The sequence below is a fragment of the Salvelinus fontinalis genome, unplaced genomic scaffold, assembly GCF_029448725.1.
Source record: "Salvelinus fontinalis isolate EN_2023a unplaced genomic scaffold, ASM2944872v1 scaffold_0684, whole genome shotgun sequence".
Lineage (NCBI taxonomy): Eukaryota > Metazoa > Chordata > Actinopteri > Salmoniformes > Salmonidae > Salvelinus > Salvelinus fontinalis.
The window spans coordinates 12,643-31,795 of NW_026600893.1; the positions used below are offsets into that span (position 1 = coordinate 12,643).

The 19,153-nt window shown below is 47.4% G+C and overlaps 1 protein-coding gene across 1 annotated transcript in view; it reads left to right on the forward strand.

Moving 5' to 3' along the window:
* The first annotated feature begins 1,015 nt into the window (after positions 1–1,015).
* The window catches only part of LOC129847045 (intermembrane lipid transfer protein VPS13B), a 75,085-nt gene continuing 56,947 nt past the window's right edge, over positions 1,016–19,153 (forward strand). The window contains exons 1-2 of the mRNA XM_055914821.1: positions 1,016–1,432; positions 14,849–14,987. Coding sequence (XP_055770796.1) covers positions 14,867–14,987 — 121 coding nt within the window. The 5' untranslated portion in view covers positions 1,016–1,432; positions 14,849–14,866. The remainder of the gene's footprint in view (positions 1,433–14,848; positions 14,988–19,153) is intronic.

Here is a 19,153-nt window from a genome sequence, read left to right on the forward strand (position 1 = left end):
GTAGGAACATGGTTACTACCTGGCTGTAGGAACATGGTTACCACCTGGCTGTAGGAACATGGTTACCACCTGGTTGTAGGAGCATGGTTACCACCTGGCTGTAGGAACATGGTTACCACCTGGCTGTAGGAACAGGGTTACTACCTGGCAGTAGGAACACGGTTACCACCTGGCTGTAGGAACACGGTTACTACCTGGCTGTAGGAACATGGTTACCACCTGGCTGTAGGAACATGGTTACTACCTGGCTGTAGGAACATGGTTACCACCTGGCTGTAGGAACATGGTTACTACCTGGCTGTAGGAACATGGTTACCACCTGGCTGTAGGGACATGGTTAATACCTGGCTGTAGGAACATGGTTACCACCTGGCTGTAGGAACATGGTGGGTCAGTGTCCAGGGCATAGCGGTGAACCTGCTGTTCTCTATGTGTTGTCTGTAGGTGCTGTGTTGCTGGTCAGTGTCCAGGGCGTAGCGGTCAACTTGCTGTTCTGTATGTGTTGTCTGTAGGTGCTGTGTTGCTGGTCAGTGTCCAGGGCGTAGCGGTGAACCTGCTGTTCTGTATGTGTTGTCTGTAGGTGCTGTGTTGCTGGTCAGTGTCCAGGGCGTAGCGGTGAACCTGCTGTTCTGTATGTGTTGTCTGTAGGTGCTGTGTTGCTGGTCAGTGTCCAGGGCGTAGCGGTGAACCTGCTGTTCTCTATGTGTTGTCTGTAGGCGCTGTGTTGCTGGTCAGTGTCCAGGGCGTAGCGGTCAACCTGCTGTTCTCTATGTGTTGTCTGTAGGTGCTGTGTTGCTGGTCAGTGTCCAGGGCGTAGCGGTGAACCGGCTGTTCTCTATGTGTTGTCTGTAGGCGCTGTGTTGCTGGTCAGTGTCCAGGGCGTAGCGGTGAACCTGCTGTTCTCTATGTGTTGTCTGTAGGTGCTGTGTTGCTGGTCAGTGTCCAGGGCGTAGCGGTGAACCTGCTGTTCTCTATGTGTTGTCTGTAGGCGCTGTGTTGCTGGTCAGTGTCCAGGGCGTAGCGGTGAACCGGCTGTTCTCTATGTGTTGTCTGTAGGCGCTGTGTTGCTGGTCAGTGTCCAGGGCGTAGCGGTGGACCTGCTGTTCTGTATGTGTTGTCTGTAGGTGCTGTGTTGCTGGTCAGTGTCCAGGGCGTAGCGGTGAACCTGCTGTTCTGTATGTGTTGTCTGTAGGTGCTGTGTTGCTGGTCAGTGTCCAGGGCGTAGCGGTGAACCTGCTGTTCTGTATGTGTTGTCTGTAGGCGCTGTGTTGCTGGTCAGTGTCCAGGGCGTAGCGGTCAACCTGCTGTTCTCTATGTGTTGTCTGTAGGTGCTGTGTTGCTGGTCAGTGTCCAGGGCGTAGCGGTCAACCTGGATCCTGTCTTCAGTACATGGATCCTCCACCAGCCTCAGAAGAGGAGCAGCAGGCAACAGGTAAACACACACACACACACACTCCCATATACATACACACACACACACACACATATACACACACACACACACACACACACACACACACACACACACACACACACACACACACACACACACACACACACACACACACACACACACACACACACACACCATACCACACCATACACATACACTATACACACCACACACACACACACACCACACCACACCACACCACACCATACACATACACTATACACACCACACACACACACAAACCACACCACACCACACCATACACATACACTTTACACACCACACACACACACACACCACACCATACACATACACTATACACACCACACACACACACACACACACACCACACCACACCATACACATACACTATACACACCACACACACACACACACCACACCACACCACACCATACACATACACTATACACACCACACACACACCACCCCAACCTCTCTCCCTCTACCTTTTCCATGTCTCCCTGTATTTACATGTATATATCTGTATAGATCTGTATATACCTGTATAGATCTATATATACCTGTATAGATCTATATATACCTGTATAGATCTATATATACCTGTATAGATCTATATATACCTGTATAGATCTATATATACCTGTATATACCTGTATAGATCTGTATATACCTGTATAGATCTATATATACCTGTATAGATCTGTATATATACCTGTATAGATCTGTATATATACCTGTATAGATCTGTATATACCTGTATAGATCTATATATACCTGTATAGATCTATATATACCTGTATAGATCTGTATATACCTGTATAGATCTGTATATACCTGTATAGATCTGTATATATACCTGTATAGATCTGTATATATACCTGTATAGATCTGTATATATACCTGTATAGATCTGTATATATACCTGTATAGATCTGTATATATACCTGTATAGATCTGTATATATACCTGTATAGATCTGTATATATACCTGTATAGATCTGTATATTTCTGTATATATATCTGTATAGATCTGTATATATATATATCTGTATATTTATCTGTATATATCTTTATATATGTCTGTATATATAGATCTGTATATTTATCTGTATATATCTTTATATATGTCTGTATATATAGATCTGTATATTTATCTGTATATATCTTTATATATGTCTGTATATATAGATCTGTATATTTATCTGTATATATCTTTATATATGTCTGTATATATAGATCTGTATATTTATCTGTATATATCTTTATATATGTCTGTATATATAGATCTGTATATTTATCTGTATATATCTTTATATATGTCTGTATATATAGATCTGTATATTTATCTGTATATATCTTTATATATGTCTGTATATATCTGTATATATCTGCCAGATGTCATGGTTGTGATTCTGAACACATACATATACACAGGTTCAGCCATGTACAGGACAGACAGAGAGGCTGATGGGATTTTAAACAGGTTCAGCCATATACAGGACAGAGAGGCTGATGGGATATTAAACAGGCTCAGCCATATACAGGACAGAGAGGCTGGTTGGATATTAAACAGGTTCAGCCATATACAGGACAGACAGAGAGGCTGATGGGATATTAAACAGGTTCAGCCATATACAGGACAGACAGAGAGGCTGGTTGGTTATTAAACAGGTTCAGCCATATACAGGACAGACAGAGAGGCTGATGGGATATTAAACAGGTTCAGCCATATACAGGACAGACAGAGAGGCTGATGGGATATTAAACAGGTTCAGCCATATACAGGACAGACAGAGAGGCTGGTGGGATATTAAACAGGTTCAGCCATATACAGGACAGAGAGGCTGATGGGATATTAAACAGGTTCAGCCATATACAGGACAGAGAGGCTGATGGGATATTAAACAGGTTCAGCCATATACAGGACAGACAGAGAGGCTGATGGGATATTAAACAGGTTCAGCCATATACAGGACAGACAGAGAGGCTGATGGGATATTAAACAGGCTCAGCCATATACAGGACAGACAGAGAGTCTAGTTGGATATTAAACAGGTTCAGCCATATACAGGACAGACAGAGAGGCTGATGGGATATTAAACAGGTTCAGCCATATACAGGACAGACAGAGAGGCTGATGGGATATTAAACAGGTTCAGCCATATACAGGACAGAGAGGCTGATGGGATATTAAACAGGTTCAGCCATATACAGGACAGACAGAGAGTCTAGTTGGTTATTAAACAGGTTCAGCCATATACAGGACAGAGAGGCTGGTTGGATATTAAACAGGTTCAGCCATATACAGGACAGACAGAGAGGCTGATGGGATATTAAACAGGTTCAGCCATATACAGGACAGACAGAGAGGCTGATGGGATATTAAACAGGTTCAGCCATATACAGGACAGAGAGGCTGATGGGATATTAAACAGGTTCAGCCATATACAGGACAGACAGAGAGGCTGATGGGATATTAAACAGGTTCAGCCATATACAGGACAGAGAGGCTGGTTGGATATTAAACAGGTTCAGCCATATACAGGACAGACAGAGAGGCTGATGGGATATTAAACAGGTTCAGCCATATACAGGACAGACAGAGAGGCTGATGGGATATTAAACAGGTTCAGCCCTATACAGGACAGACAGAGAGGCTGATGGGATATTAAACAGGTTCAGCCATATACAGGACAGACAGAGAGGCTGATGGGATATTAAACAGGTTCAGCCATATACAGGACAGACAGAGAGGCTGATGGGATATTAAACAGGTTCAGCCATATACAGGACAGAGAGGCTGATGGGATATTAAACAGGTTCAGCCATATACAGGACAGACAGAGAGTCTAGTTGGTTATTAAACAGGTTCAGCCATATACAGGACAGAGAGGCTGGTTGGATATTAAACAGGTTCAGCCATATACAGGACAGACAGAGAGGCTGATGGGATATTAAACAGGTTCAGCCATATACAGGACAGACAGAGAGGCTGATGGGATATTAAACAGGTTCAGCCATATACAGGACAGAGAGGCTGATGGGATATTAAACAGGTTCAGCCATATACAGGACAGACAGAGAGGCTGATGGGATATTAAACAGGTTCAGCCATATACAGGACAGAGAGGCTGGTTGGATATTAAACAGGTTCAGCCATATACAGGACAGACAGAGAGGCTGATGGGATATTAAACAGGTTCAGCCATATACAGGACAGACAGAGAGGCTGATGGGATATTAAACAGGTTCAGCCCTATACAGGACAGACAGAGAGGCTGATGGGATATTAAACAGGTTCAGCCATATACAGGACAGACAGAGAGGCTGATGGGATATTAAACAGGTTCAGCCATATACAGGATAGACAGAGAGGCTGATGGGATATTAAACAGGTTCAGCCATATACAGGACAGAGAGGCTGATGGGATATTAAACAGGTTCAGCCATATACAGGACAGACAGAGAGGCTGATGGGATATTAAACAGGTTCAGCCATATACAGGACAGAGAGGCTGGTTGGTTATTAAACAGGCTCAGCCATATACAGGACAGACAGAGTGGCTGATGGGATATTAAACAGGCTCAGCCATATACAGGACAGAGAGGCTGGTTGGATATTAAACAGGTTCAGCCATATACAGGACAGACAGAGAGGCTGATGGGATATTAAACAGGTTCAGCCATATACAGGACAGACAGAGAGGCTGGTTGGATATTAAACAGGCTCAGCCATATACAGGACAGACAGAGAGGCTGGTTGGATATTAAACAGGTTCAGCCATATACAGGACAGAGAGGCTGGTTGGATATTAAACAGGTTCAGCCATATACAGGACAGAGAGGCTGATGGGATATTAAACAGGTTCAGCCATATACAGGACAGACAGAGAGGCTGATGGGATTTTAAACAGGTTCAGCCATATACAGGACAGACAGAGAGGCTAATGGGATATTAAACAGGTTCAGCCATATACAGGACAGACAGAGAGGCTGGTTGGATATTAAACAGGCTCAGCCATATACAGGACAGACAGAGAGGCTGATGGGATATTAAACAGGTTCAGCCATATACAGGACAGAGAGGCTGATGGGATATTAAACAGGTTCAGCCATATACAGGACAGAGAGGCTGATGGGATATTAAACAGGTTCAGCCATATACAGGACAGACAGAGAGGCTGATGGGATATTAAACAGGTTCAGCCATATACAGGACAGACAGAGAGGCTGGTTGGATATTAAACAGGATCAGCCATATACAGGACAGAGAGGCTGATGGGATATTAAACAGGCTCAGCCATATACAGGACAGACAGAGAGGTTGATGGGATATTAAACAGGTTCAGCCATATACAGGACAGAGAGGCTGGTTGGATATTAAACAGGTTCAGCCATATACAGGACAGACAGAGAGGCTGATGGGATATTAAACAGGTTCAGCCATATACAGGACAGAGAGGCTGGTTGGATATTAAACAGGTTCAGCCATATACAGGACAGACAGAGAGGCTGGTTGGATATTAAACATGTTCAGCCATATACAGGACAGACAGAGAGGCTGATGGGATATTAAACAGGTTCAGCCATATACAGGACAGACAGAGAGGCTGGTTGGATATTAAACATGTTCAGCCATATACAGGACAGACAGAGAGGCTGATTGGATATTAAACAGGTTCAGCCATATACAGGACAGAGAGGCTGATGGGATATTAAACAGGTTCAGCCATATACAGGACAGAGAGGCTGGTGGGATATTAAACAGGTTCAGCCATATACAGGACAGAGAGGCTGATGGGATATTAAACAGGTTCAGCCATATACAGGACAGAGAGGCTGGTTGGATATTAAACAGGTTCAGCCATATACAGGGCAGAGAGGCTGATGGGATATTAAACAGGTTCAGCCATATACAGGACAGAGAGGCTGATGGGATATTAAACAGGTTCAGCCATATACAGGACAGAGAGGCTGATGGGATATTAAAAAGGTTCAGCCATATACAGGACAGAGAGGCTGGTTGGATATTAAACAGGTTCAGCCATATACAGGACAGAGAGGCTGATGGGATATTAAACAGGTTCAGCCATATACAGGACAGAGAGGCTGATGGGATATTAAACAGGTTCAGCCATATACAGGACAGAGAGGCTGATGGGATATTAAACAGGTTCAGCCATATACAGGACAGAGAGGCTGATGGGATATTAAACAGGTTCAGCCATATACAGGACAGACAGAGAGGCTGGTTGGATATTAAACAGGTTCAGCCATATACAGGACAGAGAGGCTGATGGGATATTAAACAGGTTCAGCCATATACAGGACAGCGAGGCTGATGGGATATTAAACAGGTTCAGCCATATACAGAACAGACAGAGAGGCTGATGGGATATTAAACAGGTTCAGCCATATACAGGACAGACAGAGAGGCTGATGGGATATTAAACAGGTTCAGCCATATACAGGACAGACAGAGAGGCTGATGGGATATTAAACAGGTTCAGCCATATACAGGACATACAGAGAGGCTGGTTGGATATTAAACAGGTTCAGACATATACAGGACAGACAGAGAGGCTGATGGGATATTAAACAGGTTCAGCCATATACAGGACAGAGAGGCTGGTTGGATATTAAACAGGTTCAGCCATATACAGGACAGACAGAGAGGCTGATGGGATATTAAACAGGTTCAGCCATATACAGGACAGACAGAGAGGCTGGTTGGATATTAAACAGGTTCAGTCATATACAGGACAGAGAGGCTGGTTGGATATTAAACAGGTTCAGCCATATACAGGACAGAGAGGCTGATGGGATATTAAACAGGTTCAGCCATATACAGGACAGAGAGGCTGGTTGGATATTAAACAGGTTCAGCCATATACAGGACAGAGAGGCTGATGGGATATTAAACAGGTTCAGCCATATACAGGACAGACAGAGAGGCTGATGGGATATTAAACAGGTTCAGCCATATACAGGACAGAGAGGCTGGTTGGATATTAAACAGGTTCAGCCATATACAGGACAGACAGAGAGGCTGATGGGATATTAAACAGGTTCAGCCATATACAGGACAGAGAGGCTGGTGGGTTATTAAACAGGTTCAGCCATATACAGGACAGACAGAGAGGCTGGTTGGATATTAAACAGGTTCAGCCATATACAGGACAGACAGAGAGGCTGATGGGATATTAAACATGTTCAGACATATACAGGACAGACAGAGAGGCTGATGGGATATTAAACAGGTTCAGCCATATACAGGACAGAGAGGCTGATGGGATATTAAACAGGTTCAGCCATATACAGGACAGACAGAGAGGCTGATGGGATATTAAACAGGTTCAGCCATATACAGGACAGAGAGGCTGATGGGATATTAAACAGGTTCAGCCATATACAGGACAGAGAGGCTGATGGGATATTAAACATGTTCAGACATATACAGGACAGAGAGGCTGATGGGATATTAAACAGGTTCAGCCATATACAGGACAGAGAGGCTGATGGGATATTAAACAGGTTCAGCCATATACAGGACAGAGAGGCTGATGGGATATTAAACTGTTTCAGCCATTTACAGGACAGAGAGGCTGGTTGGATATTAAACAGGCTCAGCCATATACAGGACAGACAGAGAGGCTGATGGGATATTAAACAGGTTCAGCCATATACAGGACAGAGAGGCTGATGGGATATTAAACAGGTTCAGCCATATACAGGACAGAGAGGCTGGTTGGATATTAAACAGGTTCAGCCATATACAGGACAGACAGAGAGGCTGATGGGATATTAAACAGGTTCAGCCATATACAGGACAGAGAGGCTGATGGGATATTAAACAGGTTCAGCCATATACAGGACAGACAGAGAGGCTGATTGGATATTAAACAGGTTCAGCCATATACAGGACAGAGAGGCTGATGGGATATTAAACAGGTTCAGCCATATAAAGGACAGAGAGGCTGATGGGATATTAAACAGGTTCAGACCTATACAGGACAGACGGAGAGGCTGATGGGATATTAAACAGGTTCAGCCATATACAGGACAGAGAGGCTGATGGGATATTAAACAGGTTCAGCCATATACAGGACAGACAGAGAGGCTGATGGGATATTAAACAGGCTCAGCCATATACAGGACAGACAGAGGGGCTGATGGGATATTAAACAGGTTCAGCCATATACAGGACAGAGAGGCTGATGGGATATTAAACAGGTTCAGCCATATACAGGACAGAGAGGCTGATGGGGTATTAAACAGGTTCAGCCATATACAGGACAGAGAGGCTGGTTGGATATTAAACAGGTTCAGCCATATACAGGACAGAGAGGCTGATGGGATATTAAACAGGTTCAGCCATATACAGGACAGAGAGGCTGATGGGATATTAAACAGGTTCAGCCATATACAGGACAGACAGAGAGGCTGATGGGATATTAAACAGGTTCAGCCATATACAGGACATAGAGGCTGATGGGATATTAAACAGGTTCAGCCATATACAGGACAGACAGAGAGGCTGATGGGATATTAAACAGGCTCAGCCATATACAGGACAGACAGAGAGGCTGATGGGATATTAAACAGGTTCAGCCATATACAGGACAGAGAGGCTGATGGGATATTAAACAGGTTCAGCCATATACAGGACAGACAGAGAGGCTGATGGGATATTAAACAGGTTCAGCCATATACAGGACAGAGAGGCTGATGGGATATTAAACAGGTTCAGCCATATACAGGACAGAGAGGCTGATGGGATATTAAACAGGTTCAGCCATATACAGGACAGACAGAGAGGCTGGTTGGTTATTAAACAGGTTCAGCCATATACAGGACAGAGAGGCTGATGGGATATTAAACAGGTTCAGCCATATACAGGACAGAGAGGCTGATGGGATATTAAACAGGTTCAGCCATATACAGGACATCGATCTACATGTACCGTTGTAAAACGTGTATTTTTTCAGTCAGCTCATCTGGTCCGTACCTCCCACAGGGGAGAGAGAGAAGGAAGCACATGTTCGTGATTGACTCAGTGCCAGGGTGAAAGAGACCTGTTCCTCATCTAACCTAGCTGACACACACACACACACACACACACACACACACACACACACACACACACACACACACACACACACACACACACACACACACACACTCCTGGCTGTCAGGGTTAGAGTGTGAATGCTGAGCTCCAGGATTAGCTGAGGCCTTCAGCTGGAGGACAGAGGAGAAGGACGGAGGCTTAGTGTTTGGGGTCAGGAGGGAGAGAGACGGATAGGAATGTTCCCTGGAACATTCTAGAATACAGGAGCGTTGGAGACAGGAGCGTTGGAGACAGGAGCGTTGGAGACAGGAGCGTTGGAGACAGGAGCGTTACAGACAGGAGCGTTGGAGACAGGAGCGTTGGAGACAGGAGCGTTACAGACAGGAGCGTTACAGACAGGAGCGTTACAGACAGGAGCGTTACAGACAGGAGCGTTACAGACAGGAGCGTTACAGACAGGAGCGTTGGAGACGGGAGCGTTGGAGACGGGAGCGTTGGAGACGGGAGCGTTGGAGACGGGAGCGTTGGAGACGGGAGCGTTACAGACGGGAGCGTTACAGACGGGAGCGATGGAGACGGGAGCGTTACAGACGGGAGCGTTGGAGACGGGAGCGTTACAGACAGGAGCGTTGGAGACGGGAGCGTTGGAGACAGGAGCGTTGGAGACAGGAGCGTTGGAGACAGGAGCGTTGGAGACAGGAGCGTTGGAGACAGGAGCGTTGGAGACAGGAGCGTTGGAGACAGGAGCGTTGGAGACAGGAGCGTTGGAGACAGGAGCGTTGGAGACAGGAGCGTTACAGACAGGAGCGTTGGAGACAGGAGCGTTGGAGACAGGAGCGTTACAGACAGGAGCGTTGGAGACGGGAGCGTTGGAGACGGGAGCGTTGGAGACGGGAGCGTTGGAGACAGGAGCGTTACAGACGGGAGCGTTGGAGACGGGAGCGTTGGAGACGGGAGCGTTGGAGACGGGAGCGTTGGAGACAGGAGCGTTACAGACAGGAGCGTTACAGACAGGAGCGTTGGAGACAGGAGCGTTGGAGACAGGAGCGTTGGAGACAGGAGCGTTGGAGACAGGAGCGTTACAGACAGGAGCGTTACAGACAGGACATTTGTGGCCTGCTGGAGGTCATTTTGCAGGGCTCTGGCAGTGCTCCTCCTGCTCGAAATCGGAGGTAGCGGTCCTGCTGCTGGGTTGTTCCCCTCCTACGGCCTCCTCCACGTCTCCTGATGTACTGGCCTGTCTCCGGTTAACGCCTCCATGCTCTGGACACTACGCTGACAGACACAGCAAACCTTTTTGCCACAGCTCGCATTGATGTGCCATCCTGGATGAACTGCACTACCTGAGCCACTTGTGTGGGTTGTAGACTCCGTCTCATGTTACCACTAGAGTGAGAGCACCGCCAGCATTCAAAAGTGACCAAAACATCAGCCACGAAGCATAGGAACTGAGAAGTGGTCTGTAGTCACCACCTGCAGAACCACTCCTTTATTGGGGGTGTCTTGCTAATTGCCTATAATTTCCACCTTTTGTCTATTCCATTTGCACAACAGCATGTGAAATTTATTGTCAATCAGTATTGCTTCCTAAGTGTTTGATTTCAGTTTGATTTCACAGAAGTGTGATTGACTTGGAGTTACATTGTGTTGTTTAAGTGTTCCCTTTATTTTTTTGAGCAGTGTATATCCAGGTTCTTAGTTTCAGGAGGAACATAACACTTTATATAAACACAGATATGTTCCACTCAGTGGAAAAATATAAATTATTATTAGCACCTCAAAAATATTTGTCAGTTATATCACATCAAGTGATCTGTGTGTGTGTGTGTGTGTGTGTGTGTGTGTGTGTGTGTGTGTGTGTGTGTGTGTGTGTGTGTGTGTGTGTGTGTGTGTGTGTGTGTGTGTGTGTGTGTGTGTGTGTGTGGGCCCCTGCCAGATGTCATACTGTAGCTAGCTGCTGTCGGGTGCCAGTGGTGTTTCCCCCCCACACACACAGGGCCAGGGCTGAGCTGCAGTCTGCCAGCTCCGTGTGAGGCCGCTCTACACAAACATTCACCCGTCACCGACCCCTGGCCCCGAGCCTTCAGCCCCCACCTCATCCCATGTGTTGCTCTTGGAGCCCACGGCCCTGTTGGAGCCTCTTTGCCTGCAGCCTTGTAGCCAGCCCAGCATTCTGCTCTCTCCTCCCATCCCCTCCCCTTCTTTCCCTTCCCTGCCCTCTCCTCCCCTCTCCACCCCCCTCTCCTCTCCTCCTTTCCCCTCCCCTCCAACTCTCTCCCCTCTCCCCTCTCCCCTCTCCACTCCCCTCTCCACTCTCCCCTCTCCCTTACTCCCCTCTCCACTCCCCTCCCCTCTCCACTCCCCTCTCCTCCTCTCTCATCCCTTCTCCTCCCCTCCTTTCCCCTTCTCTCCCCTCCTCCCCTCTCCTCCTCTCTCCTCCCCTCCCCTCTTCCTCTCCTCTCCTCCCCTCTCCTCTCCTCTCCTCTCCTCTCCTCTCCTCCCCTCTCCTCTCCTCTCTACTCTCCTCTCCTCCCCTCTCCTCTCCTCTCTCCTCTCTCCTCATCTCCCCTCTCCTCTCCTCTCCTCCCCTCTCTCCTCCCCTCTCCTCTCCTCTCTCCTCCTCTCTCCTCCCCTCTCCTCTCCTCTCTCCTCTCTCCTCTCTCCTCTCCTCTCCTCCCCTCCTCTCCTCCCCTCTCCTCCTCTCCACTGCCCTCCAGGCCCTTGTGTTTCTCAGGTTAACCTTCCTCTTTTAATTATTGAAGCTGCCTGAAGTTAATGTCCATGACAGACAGTCATGTCCTGTTGTCTCTGACAACCAGAGACGACCTACACTGTCAATACAAAAGTATGTGGACACATTACATTACATTAGCGGATTCGGCTAATTCAGCCACACCCATTGCTGACAGGTGTATAAAATCAAGCACACAGCCATGCAATCTCCATAGACAAACATTGGCTGTAGAATGGGCCTTACTGAAGAGCTCAGTGACTTTCAACATGGTATCGTCATAGGATGCCACCTTTCCAACAAGTCAGTTCATAACATTTCTGCCCTGCTACAGCTGCCCCCCGGTCAACTGTAAGTGCTGTTATTGTGAAGTAGAAACGTCCAGGAGCAACAACGGCTCAGCCGCGAAGTGGTAGGCCACACAAGTTCAGAAAACGGGGCTGCTGAATCGTGTAGCACGAAAAAAATTGTCTGTCCTCGGTTGCAACACTCAGTACTGAGTTCATAACTGCCTCTGGAAGCAACGTCAGCACGACAACTGTTCATGAAATGGGTTTCCATGGCTGAGCAGCCGCACACAAGCCTAAGATCACCATGCACAATGCCAAGCGTCGGCTGGACTGGTGTAAAGCTCGCCGCCATTGGACTCTGGAGCAGTGGAAACACGTTCTCTGGAGTGATGAATCACGCTTCACCATCTGGCAGTCCGACGGACGAATCTGGGTTTGGCGGATGCCAGGAGAACGCTACCTGGCCCAATGCATAGTGCCAACTGTAAAGTTTGGTGGAGGAGGAATAATGGTCTGGGGCTGTTTTTCATTGTTCGGTCTAGGCCCCTTAGTTCCAGTGAAGGGAAATCTTAACACTACAGCATACAATGACATTCTAGACGATTCTGTGCTTCCATCTTTGTGGCAACAGTTTGGGGAAGGTCCTTTCCTGTTTCAGCATGACAATGCCCCCGTGCACAAAGCGAGGTCCATACAGAACTGGTTTGTTGTGATCGATGTGGAAGAACTTGACTGGCCTGCACAGAGCCCTGACCTCAACCCCATCGACACCTTTGGGATGAATTGGAACGCCGACTGCGAGCCAGGCCTAATCGCCCAACATCAGTTCCCGACCTCACTAATGCTCTTGTGGCTGAATGGAAGCAAGTCCCCGCAGCAATGTTCCAACATCTAGTGGAAAGCCTTCCCAGAAGAGTGGAGGCTGTTATAGCAGCAATGTTCCAACATCTAGTGGAAAGCCTTCCCAGAAGAGTGGAGGCTGTTATAGCAGCAATGTTCCAACATCTAGTGGAAAGCCTTCCCAGAAGAGTGGAGGCTGTTATAGCAGCAATGTTCCAACATCTAGTGGAAAGCCTTCCCAGAAGAGTGGAGGCTGTTATAGTAGCAATGTTCCAACATCTAGTGGAAAGCCTTCCCAGAAGAGTGGAGGCTGTTACAGCAGCAATGTTCCAACATCTAGTGGAAAGCCTTCCCAGAAGAGTGGAGGCTGTTATGGCAGCAAAAGGGGGGAAACCATATTAACACCCATGATTTTGGAATAAGATGTTGGACCAGCAGGTGTCCACATCCTGTTGGTCATGTAGTGTAATGTTTTGTACCCTCTCTGAGATGCAGCCCTGTCTGACTCAGACTACATGGTCAGGGCTGATGGAGCAGGCTTGGTCATGTAGTGTAATGTGTTGTACTCTGAGAAGCAGCCCTGTCTGACTCAGACTACATGGTCAGGGCTGATGGAGCAGGCTTGGTCATGTAGTGTAATGTGTTGTACTCTGAGAAGCAGCCCTGTCTGACTCAGACTACATGGTCAGGGCTGATGGAGCAGGCTTGGTCATGTAGTGTAATGTGTTGTACTCTGAGAAGCAGCCCTGTCTGACTCAGACTACATGGTCAGGGCTGATGGAGCAGGCTTGGTCATGTAGTGTAATGTGTTGTACTCTGAGAAGCAGCCCTGTCTGACTCAGACTACATGGTCAGGGCTGATGGAGCAGGATTGGTGATGTAGTGTAATGTGTTGTACTCTGAGAAGCAGCCCTGTCTGACTCAGACTACATGGTCAGGGCTGATGGAGCAGGCTTGGTGATGTAGTGTAATGTTTTGTACCCTCTCTGAGAAGCAGTCCTGTCTGACTCAGACTACATGGTCAGGGCTGATGGAGCAGGCTTGGTCATGTAGTGTAATGTGTTGTACTCTGAGAAGCAGCCCTGTCTGACTCAGACTACATGGTCAGGGCTGATGGAGCAGGCTTGGTCATGTAGTGTAATGTGTTGTACTCTGAGAAGCAGCCCTGTCTGACTCAGACTACATGGTCAGGGCTGATGGAGCAGGCTTGGTGATGTAGTGTAATGTGTTGTACTCTGAGAAGCAGTCCTGTCTGACTCAGACTACATGGTCAGGGCTGATGGAGCAGGCTGGAGAAATGTTGCTTTTAGGTAAATCTAACAAGCAGCTGTTACTGGACGCGTCACTATGGCATTATGCCCGACCACTGAAATCATTTAAATAAATACACTGATGATAAGTGTATCTTAGCTTGGTTCTAGTCAATTCTCTTTGGTGGCTGAGTCACCGTGTGACGTCGTGGTGGTGTGGTGTGATTGCAGGCTCCGGTGACGGTTCCCATGTCCATGTCCAAGCGGAGGGAGGACGAGGTGTCTGTGGGGAGCATGCCATTTGCCAAGCAGCCATCCAATCAGGCCTCAGACTACGCCAGCAGCCCGGTCAAGACCAAGACTGTCACAGGTAGGAACAGTCTCCGTCTCTGTCTCCATCTCTGTCTCTGTCTCCGTCTCCGTCACCATCTCTGTCTCCATCTCTGTCTCCATCTCTGTCTCCATCTCCGTCTCTGTCTCTGTCTCTGTCTCCGTCTCCGTCTCCGTCTCCATCTCCGTCTCCGTCTCCGTCTCCGTCTCCGTCTCCGTCTCTGTCTCCGTCTCTGTCTCTTTCTCTGTTACCTGAGGGGTTTCCCAGGTAGGTACACACAGTGCTGTGTCTGTCTCTCGGGGTCTCTGTCTCTCGTGGTCTCTGTCTCTGTCTCTCTGGGTCTCTGTCTCTCTCGGGGTCTCTGTCTCTCTGGGTCTCTGTCTCTCTGGGTCTCTGTCTCTCTGGGTCTTTCTCTCTATCTCTGGGTCTCTGTCTCTCTCGGGGTCTCTGTCTCTCTGGGTCTCTGTCTCTCTCTGGGTCTCTCTCTCTGGGTCTCTCTCTCTGGTCTCTGGGTCTCTGTCTCTCTGGGTCTCTGTCTCTCTCTGGGTCTCTGTCTCTCTCTGGGTCTCTGTCTCTCTCTGGGTCTCTGTCTCTCTCTGGGTCTCTGTCTCTCTCTGGGTCTCTGTCTCTCTCGGGGTCTCTGTCTCTCTGGTCTATGTCTCTCTCTGGGTCTCTGTCTCTCTCTGGGTCTCTGTTTCTCTGGGTCTCTGTCTCTCTCTGGGTCTCTGTTTCTCTGGGTCTCTGTCTCTCTGGGTCTCTGGTCTCTGTCTCTCGGGGTCTCTGTCTCTCTGGGTCTCTGTCTCTCTGGGTCTCTGTCTCTCTGGGTCTCTGTCTCTCTGGGTCTCTGTCTCTCTGGTCTCTGTCTCTCTCTGGGTCTCTCTCTCTGGTCTCTGTCTCTCTGGGTCTTTGTCTCTCTGGGTCTCTGTCTCTCTGGGTCTCTGGTCTCTGTCTCTCGGGGTCTCTGTCTCTCTGGGTCTCTGGTCTCTGGTCTCTGTCTCTCTGGGTCTCTGTCTCTCTGGGTCTCTGGTCTCTGTCTCTCTGGGTCTCTGTCTCTCTGGGTCTCTGGTCTCTGTCTCTCTGGGTCTCTGTCTCTCTGGGTCTCTGTCTCTCTGGGTCTCTGTCTCTCTGGGTCTCTGGTCTCTGTCTCTCTGGGTCTCTGTCTCTCTGGGTCTCTGTCTCTCTGGGTCTCTGGTCTCTGTCTCTCTGGGTCTCTGTCTCTCTGGGTCTCTGTCTCTCTGGGTCTCTGTCTCTCTGGGTCTCTGTCTCTCTGGGTCTCTGTCTCTCTGGGTCTCTGTCTCTCTGGGTCTCTGGTCTCTGTCTCTCTGGGTCTCTGTCTCTCTGGGTCTCTGTCTCTCTGGGTCTCTGTCTCTCTGGGTCTCTGGTCTCTGTCTCTCTGGGTCTCTGGTCTCTGTCTCTCTGTGTCTCTGTCTCTCTGGGTCTCTGTCTCTCTGGGTCTCTGTCTCTCTGGGTCTCTGTCTCTCTGGGTCTCTGGTCTCTGTCTCTCTGGGTCTCTGTCTCTCTGGGTCTCTGTCTCTCTGGGTCTCTGGTCTCTGGTCTCTGTCTCTCTGGGTCTCTGGTCTCTGTCTCTCTGTGTCTCTGTCTCTCTGGGTCTCTGTCTCTCTGGGTCTCTGGTCTCTGTCTCTCTGGGTCTCTGGTCTCTGTCTCTCTGTGTCTCTGTCTCTCTGGGTCTCTGTCTCTCTGGGTCTCTGTCTCTCTGGGTCTCTGTCTCTCTGGGTCTCTGGGTCTCTGTCTCTCTGGGTCTCTGTCTCTCTGGGTCTCTGTCTCTCTGGGTCTCTGGTCTCTGGTCTCTGTCTCTCTGGGTCTCTGGTCTCTGTCTCTCTGTGTCTCTGTCTCTCTGGGTCTCTGTCTCTCTGGGTCTCTGTCTCTCTGGGTCTCTGTCTCTCTGGGTCTCTGGTCTCTGTCTCTCTGGGTCTCGGCCCGCCACCTGAGTGATCCTGTGTTTTGGATGTTATACCACCACTGTGTTTTCCTCTGGTTGTTGTCCATGTTGCCATGCGTCTGTTGCCATGTGTCTGTTGCCATGTGTCTGTTGCCATGTGTCTGTTGCCATGTGTCTGTTGCCATGTGTCTGTTGCCATGCGTCTGTTGCCGTGTGTCTGTTTATATTGTATCTGGGCCCAGAAGCTGCTTCATGCTACTTTTCCACTTACTGGGACCCCACTCATTGAAAACAGTCATTTGCCATCCTTTCATTGGATGAGATGCCGGTGCAGAGAAACATACTCCTCCCCTTCCCTCCAGCATGGGGTCTTGGGCTTTCCTCTAGCATGGGGTCTTGGGCTTCCCTCTAGCATGGGGTCTTGGGCTTCCCTCTAGCATGGGGTCTTGGGCTTCCCTCTAGCATGGGGTCTTGGGCTTCCCTCTAGCATGGGGTCTTGGGCTTCCCTCTAGCATGGGGTCTTGGGCTTCCCTCTAGCATGGGGTCTTGGGCTTCCCTCTAGCATGGGGTCTTGGGCTTCCCTCTAGCATGGGGTCTTGGGCTTCCCTCTAGCATGGGGTCTTGGGCTTCCCTCTAGCATGGGGTCTTGGGCTTCCCTCTAGCATGGGGTCTTGGGCTTCCCTCTAGCATGGGGTCTTGGGGTTTCTCAGCTGGAAACTCTGAGGGAGGAGAGGATGAAAGGAGGGGAGGAGGAAGGGGAGGAGAGGAGGAGGGGAGGAAGGGAGGAGAGGAAGAGGGGATGAGAGGAGAAAGGGAGGGGAGGAGAGGAATAAGACTACACGGACAGATGGGACCTGATCCTAATGAATAAGACTACATGGACAGATGGGACCTGATCCTAGATCCTAATGAATAAGACTACATGGACAGATCCTAGACCACCAGCCCTACTGTGGGATGATTTGTGGATAGGTATCTACAGTATTCACCTACCGTATTTAGGTATCTACAGTATTCACCTACCGTATTTACCTAATGTATTTACCTACCGTATTTAGGTATCTACAGTATTCACCTACCGTATTTAGGTATCTACAGTATTCACCTACCGTATTTACCTAATGTAGTTAGGTATCTACAGTATTCACCTACCGTATTTACCTACCGTATTTAGGTTTCTACAGTATTTACCTACCGTATTTAGGTATCTACAGTATTCACCTACCGTATTTACCTACTGTATTTAGGTTTCTACAGTATTTACCTACCGTATTTACCTACCGTATTTAGGTTTCCACAGTATTTAGGTTTCTACAGTATTTACCTACCGTATTTACCTACCGTATTTACCTACCGTATTTAGGTTTCTACATTATTCACCTACAGTATTTAGGTTTCTACAGTATTTAGCTACTGTATTTAGGTTTCTACAGTATTTACCTACAGTATTTAGGTTTCTACAGTATTTAGCTACTGTATTTAGGTTTCTACAGTATTTAGGTTTCTACAGTATTTAGGTTTCTACAGTATTCACCTACAGTATTTAGGTTTCTACTGTATTTAGGTTTCTACAGTATTTACCTACAGTATTTAGGTTTTCACAGTATTCACCTACAGTATTTAGGTTTCTACAGTATTTACCTACCGTATTTACCTACCGTATTTAACTACTGTATTTAGGTTTCTACAGTATTTACCTACTGTATTTAGGTTTCTACAGTATTTACCTACCGTATTTAGGTTTCTACAGTATTTACCGACCGTATTTACCTACTGTATTTAGGTTTCTACAGTATTTACCTACCGTATTTACCTACTGTATTTAGGTTTCTACAGTATTTACCTACTGTATTTAGGTTTCTACAGTATTTACCTACCGTATTTACCTACTGTATTTAGGTTTCTACAGTATTTACCTACTGTATTTAGGTTTCTACAGTATTTACCTACCGTATTTACCTACTGTATTTAGGTTTCTACAGTATTTACCTACTGTATTTAGGTTTCTACAGTATTTACCTACCGTATTTACCTACTGTATTTAGGTTTCTACAGTATTTACCTACTGTATTTAGGTTTCTACAGTATTTACCTACCGTATTTACCTACTGTATTTAGGTTTCTACAGTATTTACCTACTGTATTTAGGTTTCTACAGTATTCACCTACGGTATTTACCTACAGTAATTATAATATCTACAGTATTTACCTACAGTAATTACCTACCATATTTACCTACTGTATTTAGGTTTCTACAGTATTTACCTACTGTATTTAGGTTTCTACAGTATTTACCTACCGTATT